Source organism: Dermacentor variabilis, chromosome 3 (genome assembly GCF_050947875.1).
Source record: "Dermacentor variabilis isolate Ectoservices chromosome 3, ASM5094787v1, whole genome shotgun sequence".
Classification (NCBI taxonomy): domain Eukaryota; kingdom Metazoa; phylum Arthropoda; class Arachnida; order Ixodida; family Ixodidae; genus Dermacentor; species Dermacentor variabilis.
Genome location: NC_134570.1, coordinates 161,836,913 through 161,853,660, shown reverse-complemented (window position 1 = coordinate 161,853,660; position 16,748 = coordinate 161,836,913). Strand labels below are relative to the sequence as shown.

General features: G+C 48.1%; 1 protein-coding gene across 1 annotated transcript; it reads right to left on the bottom strand.

The window, feature by feature from the left end:
* Window positions 1–468: 468 nt before the first annotated feature.
* LOC142574866 (endothelin-converting enzyme 1-like) lies at window positions 469–8,722 on the bottom strand. The gene is made up of 4 exons (XM_075683867.1): window positions 8,640–8,722; window positions 5,818–6,415; window positions 1,515–3,241; window positions 469–865 (listed from the first exon to the last, which is right to left on the bottom strand). The coding sequence occupies exons 1-4, from the start codon at window positions 8,720–8,722 to the stop codon at window positions 469–471; spliced, it is 2,805 nt and encodes a 934-aa protein (XP_075539982.1).
* Window positions 8,723–16,748: the final 8,026 nt, after the last annotated feature.

The window sequence follows — 16,748 nt, the reverse complement described above, 5'->3', positions numbered from 1 at the left end:
AAAGTGCAAACAGCCCGCAAACGCGGTAGATGACGTCAATGCTTTTCGACGTCTGAGACAGCCAGATGGGCACATTGTTGCTAACTAAAGGTAAACGCTTTAAATACAAAAGAAGTCACAGAGCTGAAGAACGGGTCATAAGAAGAAAGCAAAAACAAAAAAGCGCCAAGAACGTAAAAAAGAGGCGTCTTCTACAGCGCACCCGCCATGAAACGTCCAAACAACAAGCGTCAGTATTTTAGAGTGCGTCGTACGCAAGAACAAGGCACGTAGACGAAGTGCCAGTTGCACTGCTGACGCCCTCATACAAAGAGCGTCATCGCTTTGCAAAAGACGGCGAGCACATTTCAAGGCATTGAAAGCTCCAGGCAAGAGGAATATTGGCTGACACTGATAAACATATTGTGTACGTTCACACTTGTGGCGTGGTAAACATCGCACCTGATTTCGGTCCTTCCCAGCCCCCACTCATCGGGTGAAGAATGTGCACTTCTTCTTGGGATTCATTTTTGATCCGTACGGGCATTGAAAAGCCCGCGCAAATGCCTCCGAATTGCTCACAGCCTTGTTGCAGTCCACCGTGTACTGACCCACGGCTCCGGGAAGGCTGCACGTCATGTAGCACAAAGTCATGAAGAACACCTGATCGCCCGAGAGATTCCGGGAAATACCCTGCGGACTGTCGTCGTCGCTTTCGCTGATGGAACGCCTGTACGCTGCGTAGGCCACTTCGAGGGCGGGAATCTCGGGAAAGACGCTGGTCCTGGAGCCGGGTCGGGTCGGATAGGTGGGGGAGTCGACGACGGGAGCCTCCTCTGCAGTCGCCAGGCAGCCATCCCGGTCTTCGAAGGCTCGAGAAGCGGCGCTGTAAAGATGAGTAGTGTAATATTTGATAGTTATAACAAAACGGAGGTGCCGCGTCAATAGCGCACTAAGTAAGACAGGACATTTTAGATTGTCGTTGGAATTATTAAGTAAGCACTTTCGGAAAAGCGGAAAAATCGGAAAAAATTCTGGTAGAAAACATCCAGTTCTGAATATTGTGGACGGAGCAATGCGCTTTTAGATAACTTCTACAATGTGAATTTCGTATAGTGTTTGGGTGGCTTCACTCTGTAAACATTTCCCAGCTATTTCAAAATGCAGTCGGCCGTACTTGAGAGCATATCGCGATATCAAAGTTCTTCAGTCATAAATCAGTTCAGAAACAAGCTCTTCCAGTTCGATTGTCAATATACGCGAACATCCGTGTATCGTTACAGGTAAAAGGATCTCCTGACCCATTCTAGAAATTTCTTCGCACAGTTAAATACAAAGGCTAGCTTAGTTCAAACAACCGTGTCATGGCCAACGATGGCGCATCGCCATAAGCTGTAACTTGGCGAAGTAGCAAAAATAATGGTTTGATTATGCCCATAATATTAGGAAAGTAGTCTATCTGCGTTGTTCTGGAATAACCTGCCATGTAAAAGTGAAAATCATCACATTCGTAAAATTAGGCTAAAGAAGCTTACGGGGACAAAAAGGAGTCGCCGAAAGTGCCGTTTGGATACCACTGCTGTCCCTGTTTGTCCATGGATGCGACGAGATTCACCGCCATGGAGAATCCGAGTCCTCCGTAGAACATAGCTTTGGTCCCGTCAGCGTAGTAAAGGGGCGGAGTAACGGCACCCACAGCTACCTTCACTGCGCCACTTGCAGCATCGTATAAGAGGTACGGCAGTTCGTAGTTGACCGGGTAGCTCAAGACGTCGATATTGGCACTCGTATGGTACGTATTAGCGGCAGACCGACTCGATTGGATCCAATATTCTGCAAACGGCAATCCGGCGCTCGGAAAAGTCGCGTACATGCGGTCGAGTGCCTCGTTCTCCAGGAAATGCTCTGGGGGCCACAGCTGCAGGCGTGTCGAAGCCAGCTTCACGGCGGCAAGTTGTCGGTTCTCGGCATCCAGCCAGTCTGTGGTGTTGACCAAAGCGATGGCGGTTGCAACCAGGTGGTCGAAGTTTGCAGAGATGACGGAGCGTTCCTGTCTTGAGAAACGCGACACAGAGGTGAGAGCAACTACCAGGAGTCGGTAGGCGGTCTCGACAAAACGTTCGCAGAAGTATGGCCGGTAAAGTATGACGCCTTGGTCGTACCGGTACTTCAGCAGCTGCAAATCTACTGCGGGTGCCAGGAGCTGCACGCAAGACCAAGCAATCAGGGACAGCAGCTGGGTGTCCGTGTACGAGGCCATCACGGCCGCCATGGTCTGGAAGAAGTTTTTGTCGGCTATGAGAACCTGGTCGTTGGATTCCATATCAGGCTGAAGCTCTAATTGCCTCAATGCCCGTAGCCACTGCTTCGAGTCCAGAGGAGGAGTGTAGACTCTAATCTTGGCGATTGGCACCAGTAGTTGTTGGACTCCAAGTGGACGCATGGCGAATAGGAGTCTTCTAAAGACGTCCCCTTCCAACACCATGGTTGTCTCAATGAGCGTCTGGTTTATCGTCACGTCCTTGTCAGAGCTTCCCTTGAGGATGTGGAAGAACGCAGCCCAGTACTTCGCGTATCCACCGGTATTTTTGATCGTGAGATGATGCTGGTACATTAGCGGTACAAGTGGGCCTGGATCTAAAGTCAAACGCCAATTCGGTGCGGGTCCCAAGCGCAGTAGTCTCAATTGAAAGAATAGTGAAACCTGCCACTTGAACGCGAGCGTTATCAGTACATCGAGGGCGCTGGTGTCACTTGACTCTGGCTCTTCCGGCCACGACAGTCTACACTCCTTTAGGAACTTCCAGAAAATCGCCACGTTCGAGCCGTACTGTTTACTGTCGCCCATGCATGTGGCGTACATGACTAGCGGCTTGCGGCCAAACCGAATTATCTTGGCGCCTTCTGTAAGAATATTTTTGAACAGTGGGAACCAAGATTTCCGTACGTCATCCATGGCTGAGTTAGAGTGCTCAAGGTACCCCTTTGGTGGGGACCAAGCGGAACAGACGTAAGCCCTGAAGTTTCGGCAGGGATCGAGGCTGCTGTTTAGTTTATACGAAAGGCGCCAGGCGTGATCGACGCAATCTTTGGTCTTGCAGTACGGCTTTGTCGGAGCAGTTTCTTGCTCTCTTCTGAACAGGATGACCACGGCGGCTGTTACGGTTGTGACTATGAAAACGAAGATGGCCGTGAGGAGGATGTGCTCCTTTGTGATAGGTACCCCTGCTACTCTGACCACTATCCGTGAACCGCGCTGCCCCTGTAAAATGAAGCACGAAAGAAATACCTCACTTATTCGTGATAACCAAATTGCGTGCTGAGAAAAAGTGAGGGCGCGTGTATGTTACCAGAAAGAAGGCACATGCGCTTTTCAATTTATTTTTTGCTTTCTTTAAGTGAATATTCCGACACCTGCCGTTCGGGCATGAAGGAAATCCGAGAAACATTGATAATGACGCAGGGCAGTGGTTGTTCTGACCTTTCATTATGCAGATTTGCCTGATTTTGCTGAGGAACCATAGCATGTGTTATATTGTAAAGTTCGCTGTGGAGGTTACCCAGGAAAACCGGGCTTATGCGTTGACACTACTTGGTATTTATAGCTCGCTATTCGGCTCCCCTGTGACAGAATTGCGTGCCGCTATGGTGAAGAGGCTTGTCGTGCAAGGATCGATAGGTCACAATTTCAGAGCTTGCATGCGGCAGCGGTATCTTGCCAGTGATTTCTGGAACGAGCCAGCGAACGTAACCATAGCGCTGAGCTTCTGCTTGTCGTGTGCTTACAGCCAGTGTTTGCTCGACTCAGCTGTCGCGTCAGCAAACCAACAGTAGCTGTGCTGTTCGCGGTGACATAATGGAGACTAGGGTCGAGATTTAGGTGCAGTAGCACCTACGCTGTGGTTTCAGCCGTTATGGTTTGGCACGACGTGCTTGATTATGCACTCCCAACTTCGAGCACTTCCAGGTAGTGCGTCGCACACGCTGTGGTGCTTTTCACACAAGCATCTTCGATCGGAGGTATTTTTGAGGCACAGGATTGAGAAAAAAAAACACGACATTTTGTTACTGCGAGCGCCACTGCCCTCCAACTGAAAGGAGCAGTCGGTATTCTAGTCCTCGCAATTATGACACCGGTCGCTGAAGTTCCACAGTGTGGAGCGAATTCGGAATAAAGTTAGGCTGTCTCGCGATTTCCATGCTCGAAACATTTTCTCTTGTCCTTCCGTACATATGTGCCTCAAAGAAAAAAACATCGACGGATCCCGTGCACTGTGGTAATCGATATAAGCAAGCTTTTTATGTGGTTTTATTATTAATTAATTGTTTATTTATTTATTTCATTACCCTCAGGGCCCGAGGGCATTACACGGCATTGCTTTGATTCACGATATTTAGCGGTGATGTTGGCGGCGAGTGCGTAAGTTCTTCAGTGTTTAGACCAATACCAGAGTGGAGAGTTGATGTTGCATGTTACCCGGCGTGCGCCGCTGCAATTTCTCTACGTATTCCACAGAACACACAGGGAGACGTGTTTGCTTGATACGTTGTTGCGCGTCATTGTACATAATGCCTGAGAGGACTGATCATTATCATTGCTTCGCATGGCACATCGCATCGTGGCAGAAGTGTTAAATGGCGTTATAGAGCTGCGCGTAATTCAAATAATATAATTGCATGTATGCATGGCATACATGCAATTTCACTGCGTAGCATACATGCAATTTCACTGCAGTTTCACTGCGTAGCGAAGATGCTCCAGATACGCGCGACCATTCCTTCGGGCCTGGGTGTCCTCGAAGCTTGGTGCATGCATTGCAGCCATTTTGCTGGCGCGTGTTTACCTGCTCCTTCTGCATTCCTGGCGAGCATGCTGTCGAGACGCTTAAGACGCCAGCTCCGAGGGCTCTCTTCAGGCTATGGACGGTTGTAATGTTTACACTATCAGAGCACGGCTCGTGACCTCCACTGCTCTGCACCTGCATTTCTGTCGGATAGGAAAGCAAGCGTAGCATCTGCCATACGCGCAAAATGTTCAACCCTGTCACAGCGGTGCCAGTCGGGATTCGCGGATGGGAGCGCCATCTGGTAGTGTTGCAAGAAACCCAGCGGCACGGACGGCACGACCATCACAGCAACGCCCGGAAAATCGTGAGAAGAGGGAAAGAAATCTTCGCTTTACAAAGAAAAAAAAACGTGACGGTGAGACAAGGCATCGGGTGATGTAGGGAGCTGTAGCAACACTGACATACTTCGTTGATTCTCGACCTCTGCGTCACCTGCGCCGCGGGTCGGCCCGGGATTGCCATATTGTGGGCCTTTTTTTTTCTACGCGCGGACACGGTAGTGGGGAAAGTAGCCCTTCACAGCTTCGCTGTAAAGGTTAATTAATTCACGTCCCCAAAGGTTTCAGAAAACGTCATCAGTTGGGCCTCTTTTTCGGGATTTTACTTCCCACATATTATAAGTTGGCGGTTAGCTTAACTCCCTAATCTAGCTGGTGGCGGTAAGTACCTTTACAAAGGCTGTCACCACCCTGAAACAGAGCTTGCATGTAGGTTCTGTTGGCATGCGCGGAGGCTAGTGCCACCTGGTAGCGTTGCATGAATCCCAGTGGCAAGCGCGGCAAGACGATCGCTGCAGCAGCGCCCGAAAACTCGTAAGAAGAGGCACATAATAAGCTTCGCTTTGAAAAATACAGCCCAGGATTCGCAACTCAGCGATATGTCGCGCATTGCAACAACTATATGTGACACCTTTTCGATTGCCAGAGGTCGCACACTGACAGCTGAGCCTGTGCACTACGGCGTGAACGCGGAAAAGAAACAGCTCGCTCACGTGTTCCGAGTCCCAGACCGAAGACTTGATTCCTCGTCGCTTGGCCCGCTGCTCTGCAATGCGGGCTCTGTTCAACGTCTCGAGACCTCTAATGCAGGGCGAGAACGAAGGTTCGCGCTGGGACCCCGAGTCTTGCGTCGACGACTTTCCTGAGTGCCCGCTTCTCGAGACGGCGTCGATGGGAACCGCCAGAGTGACGGTAGAGCCGGAGCGTGTCCTCGCCTTAACCGTACCAGGCGGTAGCTTTGCACTGCGGACTTCGGCCGTCAGGGTTCTCTCGGCTGCTTCCGTGTTCGATGTGGAAGATGTCGCAGCGGCTGTGATTGACCGAGCACCGGCAACAGACTCTAGTGCCTGTGTCGGCTGCGATGTGTAGCGTTCTCTTGGAGGAGGCTGGCCTTCGGCTTCGGCGACTCCTCGAGCTATTGTTGGACGCCCATCGGTGGCTCCTGGTTCTACCGAAAAAGGAGCTTCCGTCGTAGAAGCGATGCCCCGTTTGCGCGTGCAAAGTTCGGTGCCACCGTCCTGTTGTTCCTGAGGTGCCGTGATGTTGGGTGTAGTGGGCTGGATGGCGTCGTCAAACGACAGTCTTCGCTTACTTTTAGGAGGATCGTTTTTGGGAATTTGAGTGACCGATCCAGTGGCGCTGGTCGTGCCTCTCAGTAGAGCTGAATCCAACGGGGTTTCTGCGGTAGCTCTTTGATTGGGATAGCCCGTACAGTGGTGGGTCCCTTCAAGCTTGCCAGAGGAAATGGAGCTCCGAGAAGATGCGCGTCCATAGGAGCTCGCGGAGTTTCTTCGAGCACGAGGTCGCCTGTTGCTCTTATTGGCTTGATGCTGAGAGCTCGGAAGCATCTCTTATTTGCTTGCTGTGGTCGCAAATCGCAGAGCCCAAGATTAGCAATCCGAAAGGCCTTTACCCTGCTTCTTCTTCTTCTCGTATTGTTTGCAATAAGCTCGTGACATACGCAAAGAACCAATGGGGCCGGTTCGCTCAGGCGACGCTAGCGCCGCCTGGATTCTAATTTTAACTCCATTGATAAACGAAAATGTTCACTTACTAATATTAGATGATCATTTCAATATTATTCACTTATTGTCTAAATTTAGAAACGTAAGGTGACGTGTGAATATTTTAATTGTTTAAAAAGTGAAATGCGTGTTTCCATGGTGGCGCCACGCCAATGCTTGGACGCGAAACACACCACATGCCACGGGCTTGCTCGTTGCATGAATGACGCATGGCCTGAACAGAATTATTGTGATGATTATGTTGCGCTGTTGTGGCACATACCCCTATGTCCTTAGAATGTGGTGACGGAAAGGCGCGTAAACTGAATAATTATTGAAAATTGTCAAAAGAAATGTGCAACCGAAAAGAAGCAGGAACGAGGAATATATTGCACAATTAACCCGTTAAAAAAGTGAGTGCTCCAAGTTTCGTAGTCGCGAACAATGTCCAGGAATTCTGGACATTTCTCTTCGCAACTTCGCGCAATGAGCATGTGTAACTGAATGGGGAAAATTATAAGAAAATTTATATTTAAAAATATCGGCCGACGATCAAAAAGCTTCAGCCTACTATTTCAAGAGGGTAGTTCCTTCTAGCACCTGTGGTGTGTTCAAGCAGTGTTTTAGTCAAGGATGGGGGGTGAAGTACCAGGACCGGGGGAAAGATTTTCGCACCCTCCCGGAAGAGGGCACATAGATTTCAAGAAGCGCTAAATTTAAGTCGTAGAGCGATTCATTACAGATGCCGTTGGAACAGCAATGGTAGGGGGAGTGTATGTAGTCAGTCTGCACGCGCCGGTGTTTGAGAGGCAGCCAGGACAGATATATATATGTATATATATTATGCGTGCGCACGTCTGATGTGTGCATGTGTATGGTTGTGTATATGAGTGTGTATGCGTTGTGTGTATGTGCGCGTGCGCGAGTGCCTCGGTATTTTGTATTTCCATGTGCGCGTACCACGATATGCGTGTGTGCATGCGTGAATGCGCGTGTGCGTGTACAGGCGCATTATTGCGCGTGCCCGTGCTCTTGCGTGCTTGAGGTGCATGCGTGGACGCGTGTCAATGTGTAAATGTGCGAACGTGTTTGTTCGTGCTTCAGCATGCATGCGTGCGATCAAACCGATGCTTGTTTGTGTGCGCATGGATTTCTGTACTTACGCACTGTATCTGTGTGCGTGCGAGGGAGAAAGATAGAGAAAGAGCGCGTGCGTATGTTTCGGCCAATGTGTAACTCCTCGCCGGTACTGCAAGGTTTGAAACCTCCCGAAGGAAGTGATTTGTTTCTTTGACGTACGAGGAGAATGAGCATGGAATGTCCTTGATGAGAATGTCAATAAAAGGGGATATTTTCTCGGTCGCTGTTCCATTGTTGGATACGACAGGGCGGCCGCGATTGTTTGTATTGGGTATTCGGGGTAGTAAGTGTTAACGGCCGGGGCCTGAGTTTCGCGGTATCAAGGCTCTGAACGTCCCTTCGGTTATCTTCTCTGCCTTGAGCAGAGTGGTGAGGGCGTCCTTTATGTCTCTTTCAAGTTACTTTGCAGGGTTACTTGGGAGTTCTGTGTGAAAATTGGTGTTGGCCAACTAACGGAAACTTTCGGCTATGTAAAGACTCCGGTCAAGTAGCACCATTGCACCACCTTTGTTCGCTGGCTTAATGACAATTGTTTTATCCTCACTCAGAGTTCGCAGCGCCTCCTGTTTCTCTCTTGAGCGGTTACTGTGGACAGGACGGTGGCTCTGGCATTATTTTATAATTTCTTTTGGAACCATGCAAATGTATATGGCCAAGTATTTGTCGCGTACCTCACCAAGTGTCCATGATTTTTCAGAGAGCCCAAACACCGCAGGGGCGTTTGCGCAAGCATGCGCTTGGTGTGCTGCGACATCACGCACCAGAACACATGAGGGTTGGACCCGCCCGCGTGTAGCCGTGCGCAGCTTAACCGTGTCTGAGGAAAGGGGGATCCTGGAGGTTGAGCCGATCCTCGGCGTTTGGACCTTTAAGGGCCCCGGCAGAGGTAATAAACCTCTTTGGCCTCTGCTTTACATAGATGGCACCTCCAGTCTTCGTGTCTCTATCCCACTTTCTGGCCTTACGTGTTTTCTGTTTTCCATTTACTTCCTTTCTCCTTGGCGGTAAGGCTTAACCTTGTTGGCAATGCTGCCTAGGGTACACCGTATTTGGTTATAGCGACAGCGTACCTCTGGCGTTATGCAGACTTGCATGGGAGCTCTGCCGCATCTCCCCGTTGGGTTCCGTGGAGGGCGGTCGGCGCTGCTGCCAGATATTTATGTGTTTTCATGAAAACTTCTTTCTCCCCTACTTCATGATCGCCTTTAGAAATGAGGGCGCACCAAAGATGTCAAAGCTTTTTTGGCAATCGTACACTGAACTTCCCCGCTTTCATGTAATCCACTTTGATAAGCCTGAGAAGACGGTAAGAATGATCTCACACTTCGTAGTCTTCAAATCTCCGACAGAAGTTTCCGGTCCGGGATACAAAGCATCAAAATTGCTAATGGTGATCTTCTCCTAGAGCTCCGCGATTTGAAACAACATGAAAAAATGTCCAATCTTGTACCTTTTGGGGGTGTTCCACTAACAGTGACTCCCCACCGCACAATGAATACTACCCACGGCGTTGCCTCCGATGCTGATCTGTTAGAATTGTCTGAAGGCGAACTTCTATAGGGTTGGAATGATTAGAACGGGATCAATGTCAAAATAATTTGGATAAGGCGTGACGGTCAAGAAATAGATACCAAGCGCCTAATATTTACATTTGGCTCAATCAACCTACCCGACACTATCGAGACAGGGTTTGTCAAAATAAGAGTGAGACTGTACATCCCACATCCTTTTTGACGGTTCAAGTGCCAGCGATTCGGCCACAGTTCGCAGAAGTGCCGAGGGCATTAGACTTGTGCGAAATGCAGCACTAACGAGCACCTCTCTGAATCATGCGAAAGCTTTCTCCACTGTGCGACTGTGGTGGGGAGCACGCTGCATACTCGCGGTCATGTCCGTCTTGGAAGAAAGTAACAATCAGAGTAAAAGCCAATATATCATTCAAGGAGGCACGCAAGCGGGTTTGATGTCTGCCCAAGAACACCTTTGCCGGTGTGACGCGTCAGGGGGCAGCGACACAACGGCTTCAGGCGGCTGCCGACCCACACGCAGTGAGTAGGCAAAGAAGGGCTGGGTGGGAATCGAACCAGGGTATTCATTAATCCGGTAATCAAGTATACTAGTGTCGTTAGCTTTACTATAGTCGGGGTAAGCGATGATTTGCTGAGGGGTAACGCTATCACGAAGGGGTATAGTGCAATGGGTAATTTTGTGATCCGAAATACCATCTAGTAAGCTTAATCTTGTTTCGTCATTTATGAAGTGATTGCTGAGGAATATTTGATCTAGTATGGAACAGCTGGGTCCCTGTACACGTGTAGGTTCAGTTACAATTTGTGTAATGTTGAACGATAACATAAAGTCAAGTAACACATCCGCACAGCGTGAATGATGCTGCATTGTTTGCCAATTCACTACAGGAACGTTAAAATCACCTGCGATTATTAATCTGGACCCTGATGCATATTGCTCAGTTTATTCATGCAATCGGCGCACATTGTCGAGGCCGGAAGAAGGACTGCGATAGACGCAGCCTACGAAAACAGTATAAGATGGGAAGCGCAGTTTACAAAAGATAGCCTCAACGCCCGCAACATCCGGTAACATTAAAAACGGGATTTCTTTCTTTACTAGAATGGCCACGCCACCGTCTCGTGTTGTCCGGTCTTCCCGGATGATAGCGTAGTTGGCAGGGGCTATCTGAACATCTTTAATATCAGCTGTTAGCCAGGTTTCTGTTAGTGTTAGAAAGTAAGGTTCATATGCAAGAATCAAGGCTTCAAGGGAATTTGTTTTTTTAATATGCTACGGGCATATTAGCGGGCAAGAAGGATAAGTCGGATATCATGTTCGGCGTGAACGTAGGCTTCGGGGGCCGTGTTGCTGGTTTTTTGGGTCAGGATTGACGGAACCTGGTTTTAAAGGAGCTACATTATTATTTTCTTCGTCCCAGTAAAACATTTCGCCATTGATTCGTAGTTTGTCATAAATTAGATCAATTTTATCTCCGGATTCTTTCCGTGGTTTGGCATAATTCCATAACTTCCTTCTTAAGTCTCGTACGCGAGGCGAAAAATCTTCGGAGATCGAAAAACTTGACCCCATTAGCTTGAAACAGTTTCTCAAGATTTTAGCTTTGTCTCTAAAGTCGAGAAGTTTAAAAATTATTGGTCTTGCTTTAGTGGTATCCGGCCTATGTAAACGTTCGATACTTACAGCTTCGAGTTTCAGGACATTTTTGACAAGTTTTGCATTTACTGTAAGTTGTAATGTGTCTTCGTTTTCCTTTTCCTCTTCTGGCACACCATACACAATTTGATTGGATCGTATGGAGCGGTTTTGAAGATCGTCTAGTCTTACTTCCAGCGTTGAAACGACTTTCTCAAGTTTATTTACCTTCTCCGCGCAAGACGAAATCTTTTTGTCTAGGGTTTTCAGTTGCTCTAGTTTCTTGCCTATTGCGGTTAAACGCTGTTCCTTCATTTCTTTTAAATCCTTCAGGATTTGTTGTAGTTGCCGCACAATATCGGGTGTATCAGGACCCGGGTTTGTTTCGATATCTCCAGCTAGTAGCAATAATTTGACGAGATCCACTATGCAGATCCATTGTACAGGTCTACGCCCCTACATCCAGTCATGATGACCAGGAAGTCGAAAGCTTCTATGAAGACGTGGAATCGGCGGTGGGGAGAGTGAAAACTAAATACACTATACTAATGGGCGACTTTAATGCCAAGGTAGGCAAGAAGCAGGCTGGAGACAAGGCAGTGGGGGAATATGGCATAGGCACTAGGAATAGCAGGGGAGAGTTATTAGTAGAGTTTGCGGAACAGAATAATATGAGGATAATGAATACCTTCTTCCGCAAGCGGGATAGCCGAAAGTGGACGTGGAGGAGCCCGAACGGCGAGACTAGAAATGAAGTAGACTTCATACTCTGCGCTAAGCCTGGCATCATACAAGATGTGGACGTGCTCGGCAAGGTGCGCTGCAGTGACCACAGGATGGTAAGAACTCGAATTAGCCTAGACCTGAAGAGGGAACGGAAGAAACTGGTACATAAGAAGCCGATCAATGAGTTAGCGGTAAGAGGGAAAATAGAGGAATTCCAGATCAAGCTACAGAACAGGTATTCAGCTTTAACTCAGGAAGAGGACCTTAGTGTTGAAGCAATGAACGACAATCTTGTGGGCATCATTAAGGAATGTGCAATGGAAGTCGGTGGTAACTCCGTTAGGCAGGATACCAGCAAACTATCGCTGGAGACGAAAGATCTGATCAAGAAACGCCAATGTATGAAAGCATCTAACCCTACAGCTAGAATAGAACTGGCAGAACTTTCGAAGTTAATCAACAAGCGTAAGACAGCTGACATAAGGAAGTATAATATGGATAGAATTGAACATGCTCTCAGGAGCGGAGGAAGCCTAAAAACAGTGAAGAAGAAACTAGGAATTGGCAAGAATCAGATGTATGCGTTAAGAGACAAAGCCGGCAATATCATTACTAATATGGATGAGATAGTTCAAGTGGCTGAGGAGTTCTACAGAGATTTATACAGTACCAGTGGCACCCACGACGATAATGGAAGAGAAAATAGTCTAGAGGAATTCGAAATCCCGAAGGTAACGCCGGAAGAAGTAAAGAAAGCCTTAGGAGATATGCAAAGGGGGAAGGCAGCTGGGGAGGATCAGGTAACAGCAGATTTGTTGAAGGATGGTGGACAGATTGTTCTAGAGAAACTGGCCACCCTGTATACGCAATGCCTCATGACCTCGAGCGTACCGGAATCTTGGAAGAACGCTAACATAATCCTAATCCATAAGAAAGGGGACGCCAAAGACTTGAAAAATTATAGACCGATCAGCTTACTGTCCGTTGCCTACAAATTATTTTCTAAGGTAATTGCAAATAGAATCAGGAACACCTTAGACTTCTGTCAACCAAAGGACCAGGCAGGATTCCGTAAAGGCTACTCAACAATAGACCATATTCACACTATCAATCAAGTGATAGAGAAATGTGCAGAATATAACCAACCCTTATATATAGCTTTCATTGATTACGAGAAAGCGTTTGATTCAGTCGAAACCTCAGCAGTCATGGACGCATTACGGAATCAGGGCGTAGATGAGCCATATGTAAAAATACTGGAAGATATATATAGCGGCTCCACAGCCACCGTAGTCCTCCATAAAGCAAGCAACAAAATCTCAATAAAGAAAGGCGTCAGGCAGGGAGATACGATATCTCCAATGCTATTCACAGCGTGTTTACAGGAGGTATTCAGAGACCTGGATTGGGAAGAATTGGGGATAAAAGTTAATGGAGAATACCTTAGTAACTTGCGATTCGCTGATGATATTGCCTTGCTTAGTAACTCAGGGGACCAATTGCAATGCATGCTCACTGACCCGGAGAGGCAAAGCAGAAGAGTGGGTCTAAAAATTAATATGCAGAAAACTAAAGTAATGCTTAACAGTCTCGGGAGAGAACAGCAGTTTACAATAGGCAGCGAGGCACTGGAAGTCGTAAGGGAATACATCTACTTAGGGCAGGTAGAGACGGCGGATCCGGATCATGAGACGGAAATAATCAGAAGAATAAGAATGGGCTGGAGTGCGTTTGGCAGGCATTCCCAAATCATGAACAGCAGGTTGCCGTTATCCCTCAAGAGAAAAGTATATAATAGCTGTGTCTTACCAGTACTCACCTACGGGGCAGAAACCTGGAGGCTTACGAAAAGGGTTCTACTCAAATTGAGGACGACACAACGAGCTATGGAAAGAAGAATGATAGGTGTAACGTTAAGGGACAAGAAAGGAGCAGATTGGGTGAGGGAACAAACGCGAGTTAAAGACATCTTAGTTGAAATCAAGAAAAAGAAATGGGCATGGGCAGGACATGTAATGAGGAGAGAAGATAACCGATGGTTATTAAGGGTTACGGACTGGATCCCAAGGGAAGGGAAGCGTAGCAGGGGACGGCAGAAAGTTAGGTGGGCGGATGAGATTAAGAAGTTTGCAGGGACGGCATGGCCACAATTAGTACATGACCGGGGTTGTTGGAGAAGTATGGGAGAGGCCTTTGCCCTGCAGTGGGCGTAACCAGGCTGATGATGATGATGATGATGACTATGTCAAAGATTAGTCCACACAGCAGCCCAGGGCACGGCAGCACAACTAAACAAAGTTCGTTCGAATGCATGCAATCTTTAAAGTGTCGCTTCTTATCTTGCTGACAAATAGACACTCTTCGCTTCTGGCTTTGCAGCTCACCCTGTAGTTCCACGGTACTCATGCGCACAGCAGCCACATTTGTTGTCGAAAGAAGCTCGTTTGATGAACTACGTAGCAGAAACAAAGGTAAATAACGAATCGCAAGACATGAGCAGTAACATAATGTGTAATTTTTTAAGCAATGGAAATCTTTTATGTTCACTTTTGGCAATCAGCTTTCAATTCAAACAAGAAAAGCTCGCAGTCAACTTGAGCTGCACATCCTGGGAGAAGGTTGTGGCTAGCCGATCTAGCACGACTTTGGATGGCTGACCATACTGCAGATGTGTGGCTCGGCAAGGAGGCAGCTAGGAATCCTGAGTGAAAAATATAGCAAGACAATACGGCTTAGGAGATGGAGTGACAAACAAGCTTTAATATAAACATTTGTAGTTGCATGAAAAATGCATCCCCCACTAACCTTATATCTGCGCCCCTGATTCTTTGACACAAGCTGAGAGCTGCTCTGCAGTTGATCTTGAGGCTTCATTAGCTGTACTCAGCTGCTTATACAAACTTAGGTCTGCCTAAAGCAAACAGCGTAACTCTCCTCTGACCCCACCCCTCACGCATTGACGCGAGCGCATTTAAAGAAAGCGAAAGCCATCTACGGAGGCAAAAGACAACTGACCGATACAGTTTGTGCTAGCGTAATACTAGCTGTAGGATATAATTGCGAAATTAGTCATGCCATAAGAAGCCAACAAACACTGACACCAAGGGCAACATAGGGGAAATTACTTGTGCTTAATAAATGAAATAAAGAAACGATAAACTCATGGAATTGAAAGTAGATGAAAAAACAACTTGGCGCAGGTGGGGAACGATCCCACAACCTTCGCATTACGCGTGCGATGTTTAATTATTCTGCGCGTTGTAAAGTGTACTCAATGTGCCATGCAAGGACTGGTTCTTGTTCTTTCGGAGTCGGCATGTCTCTGTTCCGGTAATTGATTTTCCAATGTTGACCCAGCTGCGGCGTTAGGAAAAGTTAAATAAATATTATGTCGTTGACTTACCCGTCAAGAGAGAAGCACACATTCATTTGATTTAGATAAGAATGTGATTTTTTTCGTTTTTGTAGCACGAACATTATAAGTGATAAACGAAGAAATTTAAACCGCTCGGCGCGGTATCATTAGCAATAACTACGCCTAAATTTTTTCCACCACCCAAACAAGCCGGCACAGCCAGCCATGCGCAAGTAGTGCCAACGTTCAACCTTTAAACACCAGTGTTCACGGCTTTCAGGCTAGTCTGCTTTCATTAGCGATTGATATTAATCAGAATCAAACATTTATATCCTATTTGGGTTAAGGACAGACAAAATCAATTGCGACTGAAAAATTGCCGTGTAGTAGCGCTCGTTCCAAATTTATTTCTATTTAGATCGATGCAATTTGTGAAGTAAAGAGCCCCTTTGGTAGCGGTATGAATCGCCTTCACCGATTACGGCACTCGCCTGCCTTCGTGAAGACGCCGACCCAGGAAGCCACGTCGTCTCGCCCCTCCAGTAAACCCCTCTCCCTTTGCCCTCTCTCGCAACTCCCTCACCTTCGACTGTCACTGCGAGCGCCCGCCGCCCCTGTGGCGTAATTACAATCGCTACTAGGTACAGCAGGGCGTCGCCCTAGCGCATTCGACGGGCGTTTATGCGCATTCGCGATTAAACGCGGGTGCGAGAGAGGAAATGTTGGGACTTTTGCTCATTGAATATACGACTCTGCCTAGTCCCTACGCTTGTCCCTAGGTGTGCCGGCAGAAGTCGCGCGGCGCGGTAGTGCTGAGCTTAGCGTCGCAAGTTGGCGGCTGGACGTAACTATATATATATTAAATCATCTTTTCTGCCAATTGAAACAACTTGTCATTATTTCGCATTATAGACGGTGCCTCCGAGACACCAAAGCGGCAACGGGAACATCAAAGCTGGAACTCGGACTGGTCCGTGGGTCGTGGCCGTGGAGGCCGAAGCGTGCCAGGGGGTGTTCGTTGACGCCGACCTTATACGCCCCTGGTACGCCCTGCTTCCAGCTTTGATCCCCCCGCTACCCCTTGGTGGCCCTAGAGACCTGCGCCACCTGCCATTATTATAACCTCTGATGCTATCCTGAGGCCCCCGTTTGCCGGTTACATGTGCCCTCCTGGAGCAGTGCTTGTAAAAAATGCAATCTTTCGCCGCGACAAAAAGCGCCCCGCTACTCATACAAGACCAGTCAGAAACTTGCCCCTTCAGACACAGCGATCGCCACATGGGGCGTCCGTGCCCCCTGCCTCACCGCGCCGGCAGCCAGTGGCGGAGCGTAAACTAACTGGACCGCACTCCGCAATGCCGGCATACAACCCACGCTAAGAAACCTCTTCCGTAGTGCCTAGGCAGACTCACATATTCAAGGAGCGAAGGGCCCCAGATTTTCGCTTTCGCACCCGTTTTTACTCGCGCCTGCGCAGAAACGTCGAGCGCCGTGAGAAACTCCACGCCCCGCTGTACCTACTAGCATGCCGGCA